This window comes from Branchiostoma floridae, chromosome 1, assembly GCF_000003815.2.
Source record: "Branchiostoma floridae strain S238N-H82 chromosome 1, Bfl_VNyyK, whole genome shotgun sequence".
Classification (NCBI taxonomy): Eukaryota; Metazoa; Chordata; class Leptocardii; order Amphioxiformes; family Branchiostomatidae; genus Branchiostoma; species Branchiostoma floridae.
In genome coordinates, this window is record NC_049979.1 from 20,753,167 (window position 1) to 20,774,080 (window position 20,914).

Consider the following 20,914-nt stretch of genomic DNA (forward strand, 5'->3'; position numbering starts at 1 on the left):
CTGTAGGACGGTTTGTGCTGGTCGGGATGGATGTACTGAAACAGGCAGCGGTTATGTTACTGTTTATTGCCATCCAACATGTGTGTTACAGTTAAGTGAGGATGGAAATTTGAATTGCCTTAATTGGTTAAATACTTCAAAATACTTTTAAAATGAAGACCTCGTAAAGTCAGGCGACATCATTTCGACATTTAAATGAGAACGAGCCTGACTGTTTGCATGGGATGAATTCGAAGTCATTCCATTTCCCCGCCCAAAACGTTGAAGGCTGTTATTGTGGTTTAATTTTTTTGTCATCATAGACATTTATATTTTTCTTTCCCAACCAATTTCAAGTTACCAAAAACTTCACACAAGTAAGTATTTTAGAACATATTATCACCTACTTGTCCAAGCAAACTCTCCTTGTACCCTAAATGTACTAAAAAGAATACGCAGTTCCTGAATGAACATTCTATAAACTATGACATACATTTGTACCACATACAACATACCTCCCAGGGGGACTTGGGGGGCAAGCATGTACATGTGAAAAGGTCTTTTGAATTAGTGTTACAGTGCCAGTGCCCTTCAAAAATGTACACTCTATTGCTTGAAATAGCTAAACCTGTCATTAAAAACAGGTATTCCAAGGATTTACTTGCCATTACGCAGCAATTACCTGAAGGTGTGCTTGGTTAATACTGTAGGTTAATAAGGTCTTACTGGTGCCCTGGGACATTGCTGCAGAGTCAACGTAATACTGTAAGGGATCCATCAGTGGATTAAGTCTAGAAGTCGATCAACATATTATAGGATGTTCTGCAGCTTAGCTTTCTAGTAAGTACCTTAGGACTGTACTGGTACTTTAAGTAAAAATTGATTAGGGATATCAACCAATCAGACAGCTTGTTGCAAGTCAGTCAGGTGTTTCATGGAATCCGATGTTCCTTGGCCTAGTTTTTACGAGTGACATGAAATGGGCATTATGAAATGAAAACGACAAATTGACTGGACGATAATGGCCATTAATGGGCTTTTAATGATGTCATCTTCAAAAGGACAAGCCATGTGTGGTAATGGGAAAATAAGATTCAGGCCATTTTCTTCCCCAAGGCATTGTTGCGTGCAATTGGCAAGGAAGTACCTCTAATACTACATATTACATCAAAGCTTTCAAGAACAGTCCTAAGCCTAAGTGACCATTGTTTTTCCGTCTAAGACATATTTTGACCTTCTATACTTAGTCTAGTACAATGTACTTGCATTTGCAGCAAAGTCTATTGACGGTAATGGCACAAAATAAAGCCTGACATGGATACCTCACACTTGAACAACCCAGACTGACCAACTGTCACCACAAAGAAAGGTGATGACAACCTATTCGTTTCTTTTGCCCTGTCTAATGACGTGTCCAAGACACCAGATCGATTCCCACTGAAACGGAAAATCCGAGCTTTACGAGCGCATTTGAAAAGTTGCAGTTGAACGGAACGTGAGCAGACTCCAACCACGCCTAGCTTGGTGGTATCCATCAAAATTAGCTTGTAGGAAGTGTAACTGTTAAGCTAGCTATCGTAAAACTAAGTATCCTGTGCAGGTATAGGGTTTTACAATGGACTCAAGGGATCAACGAATAGATGCGTACAAATTCAACGATATATACAGAGTCTCGTCCCTTAGAGATGCTCCCGACAGTTTAGATGTCACAAGGAACATCAACAACAAGCTGAATGGCACGCAAGCCAAGATGCAGGTACGTGTTTGGATACATACATGTACAAGTATCTTATATAATGGAAAAACTCTACTGATTGCCACATCTATACATGCATGTTACAAAAATGTACATGGATAAAGCTACAGATTCCTAGTAAAGGAAAACTGTATGGTTTGGAAGCCAGGAGAAAAGAATGTATGTTGAATTGGATTATTGCAATGAATCAACATTGGTGAGGTTTGGGCATACGGTATCAAAATACCAACCGGCAGTTTGCAGGCAAATTTTTGGACAATGCATATGTAAATATATTGTATTTTGGCAAGATATTCAATTCAGGCTCGGTATTAGGAATAATGTATGGCAGGGCCTGGTGAAAAAAGACATGCAATAGCAATTACCAGTAAAACGTACCTTATAAGTGTCCAATGCTGGATCATAAGGGTACAGTGATGTGCCCAGTTGAGGGGACGGTCTCCGATGTGCGTACAAGTTTGCAGTATCGTAGACCGCTTGCTTTGGTCTGAGGTAACCTACTTCCAGCGGGTCCATTCTCCCCCCTGCTGCCTTTGGATAGTTTGTCTTTTTATCTGCAAAATCGTTCACAATGGGGGTATAGTTCAACGACTCCTTCGCCTTGAACTTGGACAGTGCCCTCGCATCCTGGACGGTATCCGACTCATCCGCTTGTATCCCCCGCTCCTCTACGGTATGCGTTGCGGCGTCGCGGTGGCTTCTATGTGTCTCTGCCGCTCTCCGACTGCCAAGGTGCTTAACTCTTGTATCACCTTTATCCTGTGGACGGTATCTCCCCTTTGCCTTGCTTTTCCCTCGGTCCCGTCTCTTACTTCTTTGGTGGTGGGGTTGTGGTTGGGGTTGGGGGTAGAAGGCCGGCATGGCGGGATACACCATGGGTGGCTGGTAGTATCCGTAGGGGTAGGGTTGGGGAGGGGCGGGGCCATTGTGGTACGGGTAGGCACGATCTTCGTCGGATGATTCCCCACTGTCGTAACTGTCCTCATCTGACACAGGCCTGAGGAGAATTCCGGGATCATTACTTGTGTACAACAGCACACATCATGTGTGTGTCTTGGTTAAAACTAGAGACTGAAGAAAAGTGGCTGCTGAAGGGGTGTGGTTGCAACAGAAAAATGTGTTGGTTGACTGGGTAAACAGTACATGTAATATATATGGTAATAGACTTATGCCTGTACATTGTAATAAGTAAGACAATGTTGCAATGAAATTACCATAGAATGATAGAGCACATTGTTAAATGGAATAACATCAATTGAAAAGAGAACATTTTATTCAATTGAGATACAATATATACAAAACATGATTTTTAAAAAAATTTGATACAGATGCATTAAATAAAAGATGCTTAGAGATGCCCAGTTTTTCTAAATGGTTTGATTTGTACTTTACAGTCTAATTTTGCCTTGTGTGAGGAGGATTCATCATCAACTTTGGTTGTCAATGGGGCATGAGTGCCACATTGTTACTTAAAAAAGTGATCGCTGGTTGGGTAAGATACTTCAAGTTTAGCAGAGGGTCCTTATTATGTAAACTCTTACGTTACTTTTTGTTGCAAAGAGCTATTTTAGCATAGACCACGTATTCAACAGATATTCTATACAATCTGAATCATATAATTAATATGTTTACAATTCCTACAAAAAACATTGAGGTTGAAAATGAATATGAAACAGAATACCGTCACTGAGAATCAGATTGACTATACTGCATATCAAATGAAAATTTCTGTGATAAACATGCTTTTAGCTAGGATTTTATCATAGGGAATCTAAATTTCTAGAGTCACAGTAAGTGCTATACAATGTTTGTAGGCCCGACTATTGTAGGGGGGTCCAGGGGCATCCGACTTCCATGGTGCAGATTTTTTGAGAATTTTAAGTTAAAATGGTGCATTCCAAGGTATCTTAGGGGTAATTACTGTGAAAGAGGTCACAGTAGCATCTAGTGACCTAGTGGTATTCCTGGTCAATCAGAATTTCATGCTTGTCAGAGGATCTTCTCCCAGTGAAAAGCCCATCTACCTGATGCCATGACCCATGCCTGGCTAAAAGCCTGGTTATACAACAATTACTCATGACATACATACACTGGCTGACACCTGTTGTGGCTTACAACATGGACGTCTGACATCTACCTTATCTAATCTGAGAAGCTAGCTATATGCCATGTATAAATCAGAGATTACTGACTACTCATCCCGTCTCTTCTGCCTCATCAATCTGTACCTTTTGCATTAGTGACATAAAATGTCTTTCTTAAAGACTATGCACTTTGTCTGAGCTATTTTTATCACAATTAGAATAAATCTTGATTATCATGTTTTCCCATTTTTCAAAGGGGAAAACATATTGTTTTTGCTGGTACATTGTATGTTCTTCCTCCAAGCAGAAAAGGTTTACTGAAAAGGATGGGCTGTGCACCAGGCCTGGCTGCCTGGGCTGTCTATCACTCAGACATCCCCATTCATAGACCCAATTCTTTTTTTTTTCACTCGCACACACTACTTTTGGGTGAGCCTGATTATATAGTATTGTATGCGAGTAGCTTGACACAAGGCTAGAGGGAAAACATTCTGCTTTTTTGCAAAAATGTTGTTTTTCTAGTTTAGGTCTCTCCTCACATGGGGTTGAGGTTTTGTGTGAAAAGATTTGTGTGAAAAACGTGCGCATCAAAAATCTGCTTATTCTTCTGGTGCATATTTTTCTCCCCGCCAGAAAAAATCCTGTATGAGCTTTTCTTACCTCTGGAAAGCATCCCTCTTCGGTTTTACTGGAGGAACAACTTTGCGTCTCCCTCTCCGGAGGTCATCATCACTGTAATACTCCGGGGGAGTACTTAACCTGTTCAGATAAACAACAGTTGTTATAATAGTGAGGTTATGAAAACTCACTATTGATTATATTGGTGTGGCCTAACTATAGGAAGTACGTCCTAATTTGCATTATGTATAACCTCAAACAAAGTGAAATATGTCACAACTGGAGTTCTACAGTCTCAATCCTTTGCCAAATGATTTTGTCTCAGTACAATGCAAATGTGTTGCAAAGAGATAAATGCAAACATCCTTCTAAATGAACACTGACAAAAACATACATGTAACCTTGTTGGCAAAGGAATGCAGAGAAGATTCAAAGAAATGACTGTGACGGCTTAACTATTGACTTTACCCTTTATCCATGACCTTTTCCTGAACTTACTGCTTATCAAAAAATAACGAGCTCATAAATTAGCCCTGAGGTACACTAAGAAGTTTTCCTTACAATCTAAGACTGTCAAAGCATCACGACCTGAGCTCACCCCAGTTGGATCAGCCAGACTTAACTTTGCCACATTGCCCTTGGCATGACTCTGAACATAAAAGGTGCCAGTCAAAGGGAAATGCCGCTAAGGTTGTGATATTACCAACCTCATCAGACAGAAAGTCTGGAACGATTCATCTTTGGTAGGGATTGTTGTGCTACTATTATCAAATCATCATGAGCAGAACCAGGTGCTTGACTCTGAAACTACTGATTCTATCTGAATCTTCCAGTTTTACAATTGACAGCCATGGATCTTTTTTCTGTGTCACTGAGGCCCCAGAAAAAATGTTACTCTTTTAATAACACATTCATGAATGATTCAGAACTAAGGACAACACCCATTCCAATTTGAAAAATAGAAAGGCCACATTTTCAAGAAAATTCTCTAGAACCTTGAAAGGCAATGACCCTTTTCTTACTTTGAGCAACAACGGTGGATTAACTGGCCTTGTTTTAATAAGTATCTGTTGATGTTCCTCTCTTTCTCAAATGTCCCAAGTCAAAGGAAATAAGCCCTAATAAGGCTTGAAGTTCTTAGCTAGCTGCTGGATTATACATGTACAACTTCTTTATGAGCCCAAGAGGTATTTATCAAAAGATCATAACCATATAGGATGTCCAGAACACAAGATTTAAAAACCAGACGTTCTACTGCAGTACCACGGATGGTGATCTATACACAAAATTTAAACTTTCCTTTCCTGACAAATAAAATGCACACACCAAGCAAGTACTAGTATCATAGATCTATTCTTGAATGGCATTGGATGACTGACAAAAACATTTCATGATGCTAGACTTAGTATAGTGTAACTATCTTGGCAAAAATAATCTTGCTATCAGTTTTTTCCCCCTCAAAGGAATCTTGAGTCAATGTGTGATAAAACTCAGATCAGAACATTAAATGAAAATGAGTTGAGAGACAAATTTCAACTATGGCTGACCAAGGAAACAATGCGTTTGATTGTTATACATGTACCTTAGCTGTGGTAGCTGTGGAGGTGTTCTCCTGGATGGGTAGATGTGTTTATGTTTGCCAGCTGACATGACTCTGGCAGGCTTGTCCTCTGGTTCTAGCGAGGCATGTGGCTTCCCTCCTCCCAGCTCCTTCCGCACACGGTTCAACCTGAAAGTAAGATGTGAAACGTCGTAGAAAAACCAATGTTCCTGTGACCCTCATAGTTGCTGTTATGCTGCTACATCTTACAAATCTGTCAATTATAAAGAACCTGTCATAACCGGAGTACCTGCAATTTGGTGTACCGTTTCTGGTTCACAGGCACAGGGTGTTGGCTGGCTATAACTAGTTATCTGACACCAAAAGGCTAACCCAGAGTTAAATGCAAACCCTTCTAGTAATGCTAACCCTAAACCTAAACTCCAACAACCTTGATCATGAAAACAGGTACCAAATCCTGTGATAGTCTACTCTGGGTTTATAAGACTGATATCTTTTGAACTGAATGTGTGATAATTCTTTAAACCGTAACAAATTATTACTTGCCGAATATACGGGCATTACTTAATATACAGCATACTTCATCTTGATTTTTAGCCATCTTGCATTTATGAGACTAGTGCCAGACACAGAATACATGAAAGTAACAAAGAGACTATAAAGTGTGAGTGGGATTGAAAGCTTTTTTGTTGCCACTTAAATGTAGCGTTCCTTTGTGAATTTCTTTACAATGGAGTATTAGAGGCTGTCTAGATAAAACATGTATTTAGATGTTGGGGAATTTTCCCATCATTGCAATGAGAACAAGTTCTTGACTGTGTCCCTCTGTACCTTTGACATTCTAACCAACAAAATCCATGACTGCTGGTACAATATTCTAGTCTGTGAAGACAGTTAGACTCAATAGCTTCAAAAGGCCAAATACTAGTAACTGGAGGGCTGCAAGAACCAAACAAGCTGCTACATTGTACGAGGCCAAACATGGCTACGTCGGTGTTGTGTTTGTGGCTAAAAGTCAATACCCAAATGCCTTTCAATGCAAATCCAGAACAGTAAAGACACCTCCCTTAACTGTAGGGCCTGGCATTAAGTTTCAAATCATGAAAGGTAAAAAAACAAAACCTTTGAGATTCTTCACGATACAGCATTTCCATGCATGTTGCATCCTGAAATAATGACCCCCCCCCCCCCAAAAAAAAAAATTCCACCAACCACCAAAGAAACATCACATCTGGCTGCATTTGTAATACAAATCTGACTATTCTATGCTACTCTAGATCTAGATCTTAGACATTATCTGATACATGTTATAAGAAACAAATACACACCAAAAAGTACTCCTACGCCTCAGCTCCTGACAGCACTAGTACTGGTACAAAGCTTCTTTGCCATGCAAATTTTGACCATTTGATCATAAATTTTAGGAAATGTTCAAGTTCTAAGCCAGATCTAGCAGTACACTTCTACACATACGGCACCATCAAGCTATACATGTATAGGTGTGTTTGTTGCTCCTGCACAATTTATTCATGAACTTACACATTGTGTTTTTTTGACGTATTGCAACATAGCGTGCCTTAAAATGTTAAATTACTATAATTTCCATCATTTGTATAGATTTGGCACAATTTCAGACCCTTGAAGCTTGTCAGGAAAAAAGGCAATATTTTACCAATTGGTGGCATGCATACATAGATTAGAGCCGCTTACCAAATGCAGTATTGCGTGACTCGTAAGTTGTATGAAAGATTCAAACTGTCATGAATTCTTTATGACACCTCAATCATTGCATACAACAGGAATACAATTAGGGTGACCAGAAAAGATCATCGCTCAATACAATTGCATGGCACAAATTGTTCATTGAATGTTCAATCCGCCGACAGAAGAGGACTTCTAATTGGTGGCTTCCATGGGCGGATACGTACCTCCTGTGCGTGCTCATTATTTTTTGGTGGGAGCTATACCTGTCCATTTTACTCTTTGATGAATAATGCATGATGGCAAATGGCTCTTTTCAACGTTGATGCATGGTTGCTAATCTTGTTATTCGTTTTGACAATAGCGCCCAGTACGACTGTTAACTGGTACACTGTACGTGCATTTGGAAAAGCCCAGGTCTCAAAGTCAAGTTTTCCTGTACATGTATTTGAAGAAACTAAAACACTAGACAATACTGTTCTACAGACTACAGAAAGACTAAATCCTGTCTCAGTAGAATGAAGCAGAATTGAGCACTAACTTGACTAAGTAAAATCAGAAAAACTCTTATATAATACAAAATATATACTCTCGCTCTGAGGAAAACCCAACATGTAAAACTTCATACGAATTATCAATAATTTAAAAGTTGCATAGGTACTAGTACAGTTCCATCCAAGTCTAGACCTAGCCTCTCCTTTGTTGCTTTACATAATCATCTACTAGTAATTCAACTGGGAAAAACAGGTGTCAGCTCAGAGAAGAGACAGACACAGGGGAAGAGTGTTCTTTGGGTGAAGGTCATGAGGAGATACTGCTCTTCAAACCCTTATGATCTCTAAGGACTCCTGGTTCAGGCCCTCTGGATGTAGTGTTCTGAGTTGACGAATCCAGTAGGATTCACAATGTAAACCACAGGGGGAAGAGTTACCTGGATATTTGTATATATTGTTTCTGTTTGTTTCTACTCCCTTCTTGTTTCACAGGTCCTTAAAAGGCTGGGTGGGAGCTTTGTAGCAGCAAGGACGTTATATGAAACGTCCTTGGTAGCAGAGTTGAAACTTAAAGTTGACCATACCACAGGGTAGATTAAAACAACTGTAAAACCTGACAAATACAATATCTGGGAAAACAGTGCACAGAGCAGACATCATCTAATGTTTTATAACATAACGTGTATTACAGTGTAGTAATCCAAACGTTAGTGTACAGCACCACAGTAAACTCAAGATGTCACATCCACAAATCCCTTGGGACTTACTGATGTGTGCATGCATCATTTCATGGCATGGCAATTTGAATAATCACATTTGAGAATCTGCACCCCTCAATTGTGATATAACCTTAGTTTGTAAGTGATTTTCCTTGAAAGTGGTCTGTATCAAAACAAAATCTTCAAACTTGCTACACAGACAAAATGATAATTTTTTCCCCAGCATTTTCTAGTTTTGAAACGCATTGGGCTTTCATACCTCACAGATGGACGATGTATCTTCCTGTCTTTTGAACATATGGTACATCTAATAGCTATGGCATCGTTAGGCGATATTTTGACTTAACTGTTAAACAAGGCACACATTTTAGTCTGTGAGCTATAACTTGGCTGAATGGTAAAGAAGTATGTGTGATTTAGGGGGAGGGGGGCGTACACTTACCCCTCTTGAAGTTGTGTCCAGTTCCTCTCTGGGTGAGCAGTTGTCATATTGCATTACACTGTTTCATATCAATGTCAAACGCACTATAGAAAATGTAGAACTCAGAAGATACGCTGTCAAATCAAACCGCCATTTTCTGTCCCACCAAAACAAACTTGCCCGGAAAGTCGCGACGCTGTCCCGTTGTCATGGCTCACTCGACAACCACATCATGAAGTTTTAATGTGAACCAGAGTCTCAGTCACGTTCTTTAGCTCTGTTAGCGATGTCTTTGGGCTGTCAGTTCCACTACAGTGACATATGGGTCCCCGGGAGGGACATTTGATACGGTGTGAGGGAGGTACTTGAGTCTTGGGTTCCAAAAACACAAAAATATCCGGAAAGTTTACTCACTAAGGGTGCTATCCCAGCAGGCCATTGTGCAGATTCGTCCACTTAAGTTATGGGGGTTACTTGTATTGTGTGCAATGAAAACGTTTCAAGTTTCTAGTTTATCTTGGGCTGTTTTATATTTTTATCGGCAGAGCGTTACTGAAATGAATAACCTCGTCATTTCTTTAACGTTATATGTGACGAAGTTTGCACTTAACGTAACTTTTCTTTTACATTTCCACCCCCTGCCATGGATAAGGCAGTGGAATATTCAATTGCAACAGGTGAACAGATCTGAAAACAATTGCATGTTATGCACTTGAATTAAACTCTCTTTACATGCGTAACCCCGAGAGAAATATTCTTTTGAGCAAATGAAGCAAAACTACTCAATCTCCTTTATTTTCCTTTGTATTGTTTTTTATTGCAACATATATTTACAAAACATGGTGGCATGGGTGGCGACACACTCAAGTCGTAACATACATTAGACTAGTTCCTCCACCGATGACGAATACAAGCACATGGGTAAATAAATACATGAAGACAAAACAAAAGAACAAATAAGCAAAGCATCGAGACATAATTTACAAATGAAAAGTCTTCGGTATCGAAGCAATTGGTATCTAACGTTACCAAGAAAGTTTGCACCAAGGAGGTTTGCACATACATTAATATTTGGAGATTTTGGCCGAGGACAGAAAGGAAGACCATTTAAATGCAACTACTAAAGATTGTCCATATCAAAACCCACCCGTCTTTTTTTTAATTGCCGATGAGGGAAGCTCTCTGTTGATGAGTGTCGTTTGGGCAGTGTAGCAGAAAGTGACAAATGCTTTCACATGGGTTACCACAAGTTCAAGCTGGGCTAACAACAAGATTACGGATGCATGAGCAAATTCTGATTTAAACTGTGGGTACCAAGACAAAAACATGAGAGTAAAGCGCAGGGGTAACGGGGGACCGAAGTAAAAAAAAAAGAAGAAGGACGGGCCGGGGCGCACAGATTTGATCAATTTTGTTCTGACTGACATGCTTTTAAATAGTGAAGGCTCAACGAGCGATCGGCTCGGCATAGTCTGGTTGTTCCAATGGTAAGTAGCGTAGCGAACAAGAGATCTTTTGAAACGATTTGTATCACATATCGTTATGGGTATATGACTATTTTGTTTGTTGCGTAGATCGTAGTGAGTGGAGTCAAAACCAAAATGTGGTATCAATTCTACCGTGTAAATAACTGTGGAACCAGTCAAGAATTGGCCCTACCACCCTGTTTCGTTGTAGCTTAAATATCAATCCTTGATGCCAATATAAGGGCAAACAAGTTTTAAGAAACGGTTAGCAACATTGTCCCATCCATACGCTTTGGAGATATCTATCTCAGAAATATACAATTCTACCTCAGCAGCTGAGGTTTCAAAATCGAAAAGATGTACACCAGTCAGATAATCAAAGCGCAGTAGGCAGGCATTAGCGTCGTCAATTACTGGCTGGAGAGAAAAGTATTTGTTGAATCTAGAACTGAGTCTAGATCTATTACAGGGGTGATAAATAAGTCCTCGGCCTCACCTAGAAATTATAAGCACAACTCAGATTTCGAACCCTAGTTGTCAAGTATAAAGTCTTTTATGAATGTGTACCGAAATTCAAGTTATTATGATCAAGGAGGTTAAAAAAAACTCATTGTTATGATCATTAGCAGGCGACACCCAGTAACGGTAGGTAAGAGCAAGAAGGAGAAAAAAACATGGACGCCAGAGGTGCGCAGGTTAACTTGCGCTGCTTAAAGCCAGTCACACGCTTCTTTTTACTTGAAATGCGAATGGAATCATTATCAAACATTTTGGCAATGTCTTTAAAGAATTTACAGCATGGAGAACTCGACCCACACATGTCTGATCACAATTCACCCTTGTTTCTCTCGCCACTTACCTACTGATTTTCAAGAAGACGTGACCTGGAAAGTAATGACTGCAATGATTTGAAATTTAGAGGGTATTGATAAAAGGCTTCATACAAGTTAAGTTCTGCCTTGAGTTGTGATTATTATTTCTGGGTGAGGCCGAGAATTTTTCCCTTGTAACAACGTACTTAACAATGTGCCACCATGCCAAATATTTTTCTGCCAGTGGTAGAGTGATAAAGGATTTATTTAACGAGTTTTATTTCTTATTTTACGATAGGAGGCCCAGAATGAGAGACTGTCAAACAATTAACATTTTTGTGTGTATCTTATCTCTTTTGTTCATTAGTCTTCGCAGCTGGGCGACATCCAGGGCTTATCGCGGGGTATAACAGTGATGTTTCTGTGTGGAACACATTTACTTTCAGTCTCAATAATAAGGTTAACTGACATGTTATTGGTTTCGTCAACGGTATTGCATTGGCAAACTTCAAACCATTTGGGTCTGTACAGGTTTTTGCAAGAATGGCTTGATCAGTTTTGGTGTAGCCCCAGACTGTTCGGAATATGGGAGCTTAATAGATTAACTTGGGAGCTTAATAGATAAGTTAGAATTAATGATGATGGGGCAATGGTGGCACCCAGACAGAGGAGAAAGCACAGAGGCTGATAGGACTAAATTGGAAGCATCTGCGAATAAGATATCAATTAGCGAATGCGAGCGAGTTAAATCGCACATCGGTTCCTTCATCATTTGCTTTATACTTAAGACTCAACATTTCTGAGAAGTCCATTTTGAACCAATTGACGTGTTAGGGTCAAGAGGCCACCAAGCGTGTTTGGCTTTAAAGTCCCCTGTGGTGATAATTGTATAACATTGTGAAGCCCCAGCTGTCAAAACGTAATCACGAAACGAATCAACAGAGAATGAGTCTTGCGCAGGTGGCCGGTATACGTAGTTAGCCTGGGTTTACACAATCTCTCGCTGGCTGGGGTTAATGGCCTCCTCTAGATGGTGGCAACTGTAAGGCTGGCCGCTAGGAGCGCGATTTTAATCAGGCTAGCCGGTAGTCACTTAAGGTAGCAGAACACAGTTTTCCGCCTATAGAGTTTCTTATTGTTAAGGGCCAGAAGGTGACTGGCTTCGACGCGGAAAAACATGAAGTAGAGTGCACTTTAGGAATACCAAAAACGGATATGTTCGAGTTCAGAGTACATACAAGCCACAAAATATTGAAAAACGGCAAATACGTCGGCGTATCGCCTTCTCAAGCCCACTTTGAAACGTCGCTCTGCGGAGGTCAGCCGGCTCGCACCAGAAGAGTAGTTGCGTAATGGGGCGCATTTATACACGAAATAGAGAACGTTTACAATCCAAATCATACAGTCAAAGACATTTTAAATGTTCAAAGACATTTGGGAATCCATGCGTTCTGAGATTCGTTTTATCTCGCGGATCGATGAAGTGGTCAATGTGGTGTTGTAGTGGGTAAGGCTCACAGTGAAGAAAGAGTTCAAATTTCGTGGTACGATGTGGAGTCCTCACAGCATACGTACACCTCCGGACGCCATCTTGTCATTCAACTCAACAAAGTATTCAGGTTTTTCACAGCCTTCATATTGTATAATTGTATCTTGCTTTGTCCTTTCAGCAAGGAATACCGAGGCCGAAAGTGATTCTTCAACATCCAAGACCTTCCAGTGTACCAGGGAATACGAAGGCAAATGAAGAGAAATCGTCGAATGACAAGAAAGGGAAACAGACGGTTTCACAGCTGAGCAAGCAGTTCTGTGACGCCACGACATGTCACGGACTGAACCGTATCGGGTCGGCGCAGTCCACGGCGGCTCGCCTGATGTGGCTCGCGCTCGTGCTGACCGCTGCCGCCTTGACCATGTGGCAGGGGAGCAGACTGTTGACCAAATACATGTTATATCCCGTGCAGGTCAAGGTCAACATCGTCGTGAACAACAGGCTCGTGTTCCCCTCGGTAACCGTCTGCAATCAGAACAGACTCAGGAAGTCGAAGTTGAACGGATCACGTTTCGAGCCCCTCATAGAGATCGACGACGAAACTATCGGATCGGTTGACTTCCTGGAGATGGACAGCCAGGACGGACCGCTAGATGGCCTAGATGCGACAAATAGATCCAGGAGATCGACAGATTCAGACGGACCGGAGTCCGCGATGCAGATGCTGGAAAAACGACGTCAGATGCTGAAACGGAAAACCAGAGCTACTTCCCCCTGCCCCAAGGCTCCCGTGAGTGGGGTAGATATAGTTTGTGTGGACGTCAAGCACTCGATGGACAATGCCTCCGAGGGCTGTGCTCAAATAGGCATGCAGCTATGTTCATACCATCAACTCCGAACGGCGCACGCTAGAGGCATCCGCGATCCGCTGCCGCTGGAGCAAGGCAACTCCTGGCGTTTCTTCAGTCGTCCCGGATGGGACGTCACTCTTCAGTCCGAATGTGGACCTCGCTATGAGAACGTCGTGGATGAATGTTACGATGGCATGTTCCCACACACTCCTCGTGCGGGGACTGAGGGATTCCTGTACTGCTGTAACAAGGAGTTCATCGTGACCGACGAAACCTTCACCGATCATCAGCAAGCAAAACAGGCCTGCGATGATCAAGGGTTTCAATTGTGCTGGCCTCAACAGCTCAAGAAGATTTTTACGGATGGGTTTCGGGGTGAGACATGGGGCTTTGTCAGTGATCCGACGAGACAAGCACACCTCAGTCCGTGCGGCTGCCGACCACAAAAGATGTGCTACCAGTTCACGTACGGCTACGTACTGAAGACCAGACGAAACATGCCAGCATACTGTTGTCAGCAAACATACGCATTCCAAGACGTGGACTCTTCTCTGCAAAACCGCGCTGCCGACACATGCTCATCAAAGAACTTTAAATTATGCCCCATCCAACGATTGGTAGACGTACACAAAGCAGGAATCCGATTTGACAACTGGGGCTGGGTGAAGCACCCCGGTAGAATTGCTCTCCTTGGCGAACGGTGTGAAGAGAGCAACGATACGGAATGCTATCAGCAACGTGTGGCTTACTTGGACGACCAACCTGAAAGCACTAATAAATCTCATTGCTGTTCACCAATGATTGCCATCTTTAATGACCGGTTTCAAGACGAAGATGATGCATCAAACTCCTGTGATCGACAAGGCCTTCAGCTTTGCACTCTCTCTCAGCTGGTGACAGCTTATCGCAGAGATACCCCGATTGAAGACTTCGGTTGGGCAGCCGACACCAGAGACGGCACCTACCAAGTCATCGTCACCAAGTGCAGCTCAGGCCCGAACTGTTACAACCCGATACCTGTTACTCCTGGTGACAGATTCCCAGCATATTGCTGCCAATATGTGGAGGCGAAGATCGCTATACCACCAAGAACACAGTGTACCAACATATTTAGGGGCTGTAGCGAGCCTCTAGGTATGGAAGATGGTCGAATCTTGGATCAACAGATCACTGCTTCCTCCAGTATGGGTAGAAACGGCACGCTGCCATACCAAGGCCGCTTGAACGGGTGGGGTGCCTGGTGGGCCGATACCATTTCAGATAGCAATCTGGGCAGCAATGAGTGGTTCCAAGTTGATTTACTGAAGCCGATGTATGTGACGGGACTGATGACGCAAGGGGTGCGGAAGGGCTTCATCATAACCTACAAGCTTTTGTACAGCAACGATTCTGCTGGTCCGTGGATTGTGTACATGGACAAGAGCAGTAACCGGGATGAGTTGTTCAAAGGCGTAACCCGTCTGGGTGAAACGAGCCACCAGCATTTCGCCTACCCGATCTTGACGAGGTACGTCAGGTTACAGCCTCACTTCTTGTCCCACAAGTACGCCACCCTGAGGATGGAACTGGTCGGCTGCGACCCCGAGACGTGTGCCGATCCTAGGAGCACGGACGAGCGTGGGGTGGTGAACGTATCATTGGACTGCCAGGGACGGGACTGCTACGTGGGCAACGGGGAGAACTATCGAGGGACGAAAGGAACGACGGAATCTGGAAGAGGCTGTCAGCAATGGGCGCGACATGACCCACACCCACACTGTAACGTCACCAGTGACACCTATCCAGCAGCGTGTCTCGTAAACGACTATTGCCGCAACCCGGACGGCCGACCAGGCGGGCCGTGGTGCTTCACCAAGGACCCGGACGTTCCGTGGGAATCCTGCGGCGTCGGAAAATGCACACTGCAGGAAAACGAGGTCTTAGACAAAGCTGCGTGGAGAGGGTACATTGAAAAATCGAACACCTCCGACAACAGTGACCTGTCCGAAATCCTTCCTCCGGCCACTCGACAGGAGCTGCGGAAGCTTGGACATCAGAAGAACGACTTCATCCTGCAGTGTAGCTTCGACAAACAGCCATGCTCACCTGACGACTTTATCATGTCACAAGATGCAAAGTAAGATTCGTTTATTTTCCATAAAATGACGTGTTATCTTACGGTTAATTGCTGTTGGATGTCGTCTGCTTGAGATAGGTTCTCTTTTCCAGTTTCTAATAGAGTCTATCATCTCGCCTGTTCTTTCTGTAGGTACGGCAACTGCTACACATTCAACAGCGGTACCAATGGAGTGGTGCGCACAACTACCAGGTCAGGAACTAGCTATGGTCTTAAACTTACCCTAAACGCCGAGTCAGCAGAATATTTGGGTCTCTTCGGACAAAGGGTGGGCGCTAGGGTCACCCTCCATCCGGTCAACTCCACTGCCTTCCCGGACACGGAGGGCATCGACGCTCCTCCCGGAACTGCCTCGTCCATCTCGGTGAGACAGGTGGTCATCACTCGCACGCCTTGGCCGTACGGACAGATGGACTGTACCAACAACAACGACGACTACATGTCGCTGTACAGCGGGAAGATCTACACCCTGCGTATGTGTGAGAACACCTGCTTACAGTGCGCCATCATCAACCGGTGCCACTGCGCCACTGACATGATCGACCTCACACGAAAGAAGGCCATCAGAGAATGCTCCCCGTTGTTTGCCAACTCCACTGTCCCCGTATGCAACATCGCTAAATCGCGAGTTCAAGCGTGCGTCAGGGGCTTGTGGAAGCGTTTCCAGCGAGGGGAACTCGAATGTAAGTGTGACCAGGCCTGCAAAGATGAAATATTCGAGCTCAGCCTTTCGTCCTCCTTGTGGCCGTCCGACCGGTTCGTTCCGTACATCTTGAGAGACCTGCACATGATCCAGGACATCCGGAGAAACAACCTTCCGCGGAGTATGCAGGAGGTGAGGGACAACCTGGTCCGGGTCGAGATTTCCTACAAGGAGCTGAACTACGAAAGCATCGCGGAAGAGTGGAACTACAAAGAAGAGAACCTCCTCGGAGACATGGGCGGTCTACTGGGCTTTTACATAGGCGTATCTATCATCACCATTTGTGAGTTCGTCGACTACGTCCTGGATCTGCTTGGACTACTCTGCAGAAAAATCAAAAGAAGCATAAAGAGAAGGTGATTGAACAACAACAACAACAACAACAACTAAACTTTAGAACTTTTGGCAATGACGGTAACTGGTACTTTAACATTTTCGACAATTTATTTTTGAATGATCGATAGGGTATCAGTAGAATGCATTCCTCACATTCCTAAATGGACAAAGCCCAAATTTCTCTTCCAATGTTCTGCTTTATAATTATTTATCTCCCACTTTGTCCAGTCCCCTTTTCCTCTGAGGATCAAACACTCATCCAGAGGGCGTTACACCTTCGTGTTGACACGAGGGTATCTTGAGCTAATATCCCCAGACTTTTTTTACATTCTTTGAACTAAGCTAGCCTTGTTAAAGATTTCATGGGTGAAAATAGGCCCAAAGACAATGTTGTTTGGCCTTTCAGGAATGCATTCTACTGACTCCCTATATACTAAATGAAATACGCAATGTACAGATACTAGTAACTCTCTCATGATGTAAGAAGTGCAGAAGATTATAGGCCCTTGAATTTAACAAGCTAAGAGAAGCTTTCCATATGATCATGACTCGTCATGATTTTTTCAGATGACGCTATTGTAAAAGATAGTTGTGGAGGAAAATCTGCTCGCAACTACTGTTTTCTAGGTTTGAGCTATTGTCACCCTTAAGATCGTTAAAATGGCAGATTCAAGAAATGTGAAGAAGTCTGGGGGTATTGCTCAAGATACTCTCCTGTCAAGAATAACGCCCTCCGGCTGGGTGTTTGGTCCTAAGTAGCTGTTGGAACGGCAACACTTTGAGATGTGATCGGTAGAAGTCGCTTCTACACTGTACTGAGGTACCGATGCAGTTGTGAAGGGGTGTGGGCTTAATGTTATGAGTCTTTACATGTTGGACCACTTGAGCTTGATCTTATGGATGACAATTTCTACAAGAATATTCCTTGCAGTATTAAAACAAGCTGCTAAGGAGCTCAAAACTGCTTCTTTTCGACCCCAAAAGCTATGTATCTGCCGCCCAAAAGGCAAGTCCACAGCGCCCATATCCAGAGCGGGACGTATTAAAACTGGACGCCCAATGCAACCCACAGGGAAAGCTGCCAGGAGGCAAAAAACTTTAAATCTTCTCATTCCATATGAAGGCATATCATGAACAATACTTTGACAATACATATGCATCAAATGTACAATATATTTACTTGACAATCGGGCAAATAAGAAAAGAAAATGAAACTATAGAATCTAAAGCATAGAATTGCCTTATATCGTTGGTCATTGTAAAAAGATGATGTTGTCCTTGCAAAGCAGCGCTAAATGATAATCTACGTCATCCTTAAGACAAAGACTGTGTGACCAAAGTATGTCGATCGTGATGTCATTAAGTATTAGCCAATCAGTGTGCGTGTTCGTACCTGTATCATGCATCGGACGTCAGGCATTGTATGTGTACTTTACGTTTGTTAGTTGGTTACTTTGTTTGTGGACAGGATGAGTCTATGGAATACGAATTTTCAATAATTTGACATGAGTAAAAATGTCATTAGTGGAAACATCTGTTTTCCGGCCATATGATGAAGAATATGTTGAATTTGCCAGATAGTGAGCCTATCAATGAGGTGGTTTGATATCAGCGGTTTTGTAACACATGTGGGGATGACCACTGAATCATAACATAAAAGATAGGAAATATAACACACTAAACAGTGTAGCGGGTCAGTTGTAATCGAGGCAGACTGAAGGAATAATTTCGTCCACAAACAAAGGAACTCCATGATGGTAAATTGTAAGAGATAAGTACCACTTTACGTGAAGTGCTTTACTTGATACGTGTTGATTAGGAGTGGGTACCGGTACGGTGTACCGATGCAAAACCGGTTTTTCTTGTTGGCCCGGACCGGACAAACGGGAACTGACAAAAATCATCAGTGGACCAAATGTCGGATCTAATAGAAAATGAACAGATCATGCCGGCACCTCGGTGGCTGGCGTTCATGTGTTTTGGGGCTTATTGGTCAAAGAAAATAGCAAGAGTGAAGTAGAGGAGAGCTAATAGTCATTTTCAGAGGCAGATTCCTTTGTAGTGAAATGGACCAATGTTTTGAGTCATTCACAAACAATTAGATTATAGGTCCGGACCTGGACCAGATCCTCTGGACCTGAAACGAACCTGTATCTGAATTATCTGTACCGGTACCGACCCCTAGTGTCTGCTGTATACCCGTATTAGCTGTATATGTATAACGTTATCTCTGAACGTTATGTATTTCGTATAATGTTGTATCACATGCCCTGCAATCATAACGTTTAGTGGTAGAGGTTGCGCATTAATTCTGAGCACTTTTTCCCCATTGATGTAATAGCTATTATGCCCCTGTCACATAGTATAAACATCGATAAGCTGGCGAGTATACAAGCTCTAAATAACATAAAATAGCAGTATTACGACCGATGTTCTCTCGATAATTGCTACATTTTTAGGGATCGACTGATATCACAGGTCTCTAATCCTCGTCCACTGTGATGGGGTATATTTTCGGGTGAAAAACACTGTCGAGTCGTTTTAAATTCGGTGACTTTGGGGCGAAAAACAAACACCGAAGGTCGTGAACTATGTGACAGGGGTTCTATACTTGTCAATATAGGGTGTTTATAATTACTTGACTCATGTAAACCAACCAACATAGCAGAGGCGAGAAAAAACGGCGAGGGTATTTTGTGGAAAATGTTTGAAACGAATATTTTTCTAACCGGTCAACATGCATGTATTTGTCATTGGGCAGCATTAGGGAGTATTTTAACCAAAAAAATAAGGTCACTAACCATTCCGAGTTAGCATTTGTAGCGACATGAATTATGGGTAATAGGTCAAAGGTGAAGACACCTGACTTGTGAAGACCATGACAGTTCTATTGATACTACATCCATATTCTGGTCTTGACATCATCAGCAGTCTTGACTTTTGTCTCGACTTGCCGTGAATATCCAGACCTGTTTTGTTTATGTCTTCACCTTTGATATATTACCCACAATTCATGCTGGTCATCATAGCGCCGACCATCTCCAAATGTAGACAGCTAGGCAAAATAGACATGAATATGCAAATACATTTGTATTGGCGGACATGCAGCCATTTTCTCATTGGTCAAACCGGTAATTGCCATGCTATCATTGGATGAACTGTTATTTGTTATTGTACTGTATGCATCGATAATAAAGTTAGTTTTAGATGAGAGAAAGCGCGGTGTGCATCATTTAAGTTTGATACCAACCTTACCGAAATTATGCTGACAGTAGGGGCATAAAACCAAATTATACTATGGATAACCTGTCAGCTATTAGAACTTGAAATCGTCATGTCCCAAACTTAGCTAAAAAGTATTGAGTCTTTTGTTTTGTAGGCAAGGGTACGTACTGTCTGACATGATATTTGACTACGTCTACGAGGCCTATGTTTTTGGCATGTGTTTTTGTTTGGGTTGGGTTGTCATATGCCATGTCATATGACATACGTCTGAATCTTGACTAAATTTTGGATATGTCTCTGCCAGAGTCTGACCTATCGTTAACCGGTGAGTTGGGGGAGGGGGGCGGTGTCTGTATCTATGATGTCATAGAATAACATGTCTGCTATGAACATTGAGGGAAAAAACTACACTACGTTATCATACATGAATTGTGCATTAAATCCATCTTTTGTATCGCTATGCGATAGAATTGCAGTTGAAATTTATACCCAATTGCAAAAGGCATAACCCCTAAGACTATACAGACATGTACGAAAAGGAAACAAAATACATGAAATCGTCGCGGGGAAATACAAATCT

At 42.4% G+C, this 20,914-nt stretch overlaps 2 protein-coding genes across 2 annotated transcripts; both read left to right on the forward strand.

Annotated features, from left to right (window-relative positions):
- Positions 1 to 314: 314 nt before the first annotated feature.
- On the forward strand, positions 315 to 16,190 carry LOC118414024. Its single transcript, XM_035817754.1, has 2 exons — positions 315 to 1,735; positions 13,282 to 16,190. The coding sequence occupies exons 1-2, from the start codon at positions 1,595 to 1,597 to the stop codon at positions 16,072 to 16,074; spliced, it is 2,934 nt and encodes a 977-aa protein (XP_035673647.1). The 5' UTR covers positions 315 to 1,594; the 3' UTR covers positions 16,075 to 16,190.
- On the forward strand, positions 16,096 to 20,291 carry LOC118414257 (degenerin mec-10-like). Its single transcript, XM_035818219.1, has 2 exons — positions 16,096 to 16,100; positions 16,149 to 20,291. Exons 1-2 carry the CDS (start codon positions 16,096 to 16,098, stop codon positions 17,131 to 17,133), a joined length of 990 nt encoding a protein of 329 aa, XP_035674112.1. The 3' UTR covers positions 17,134 to 20,291.
- The last annotated feature ends 623 nt before the right edge of the window (positions 20,292 to 20,914 follow it).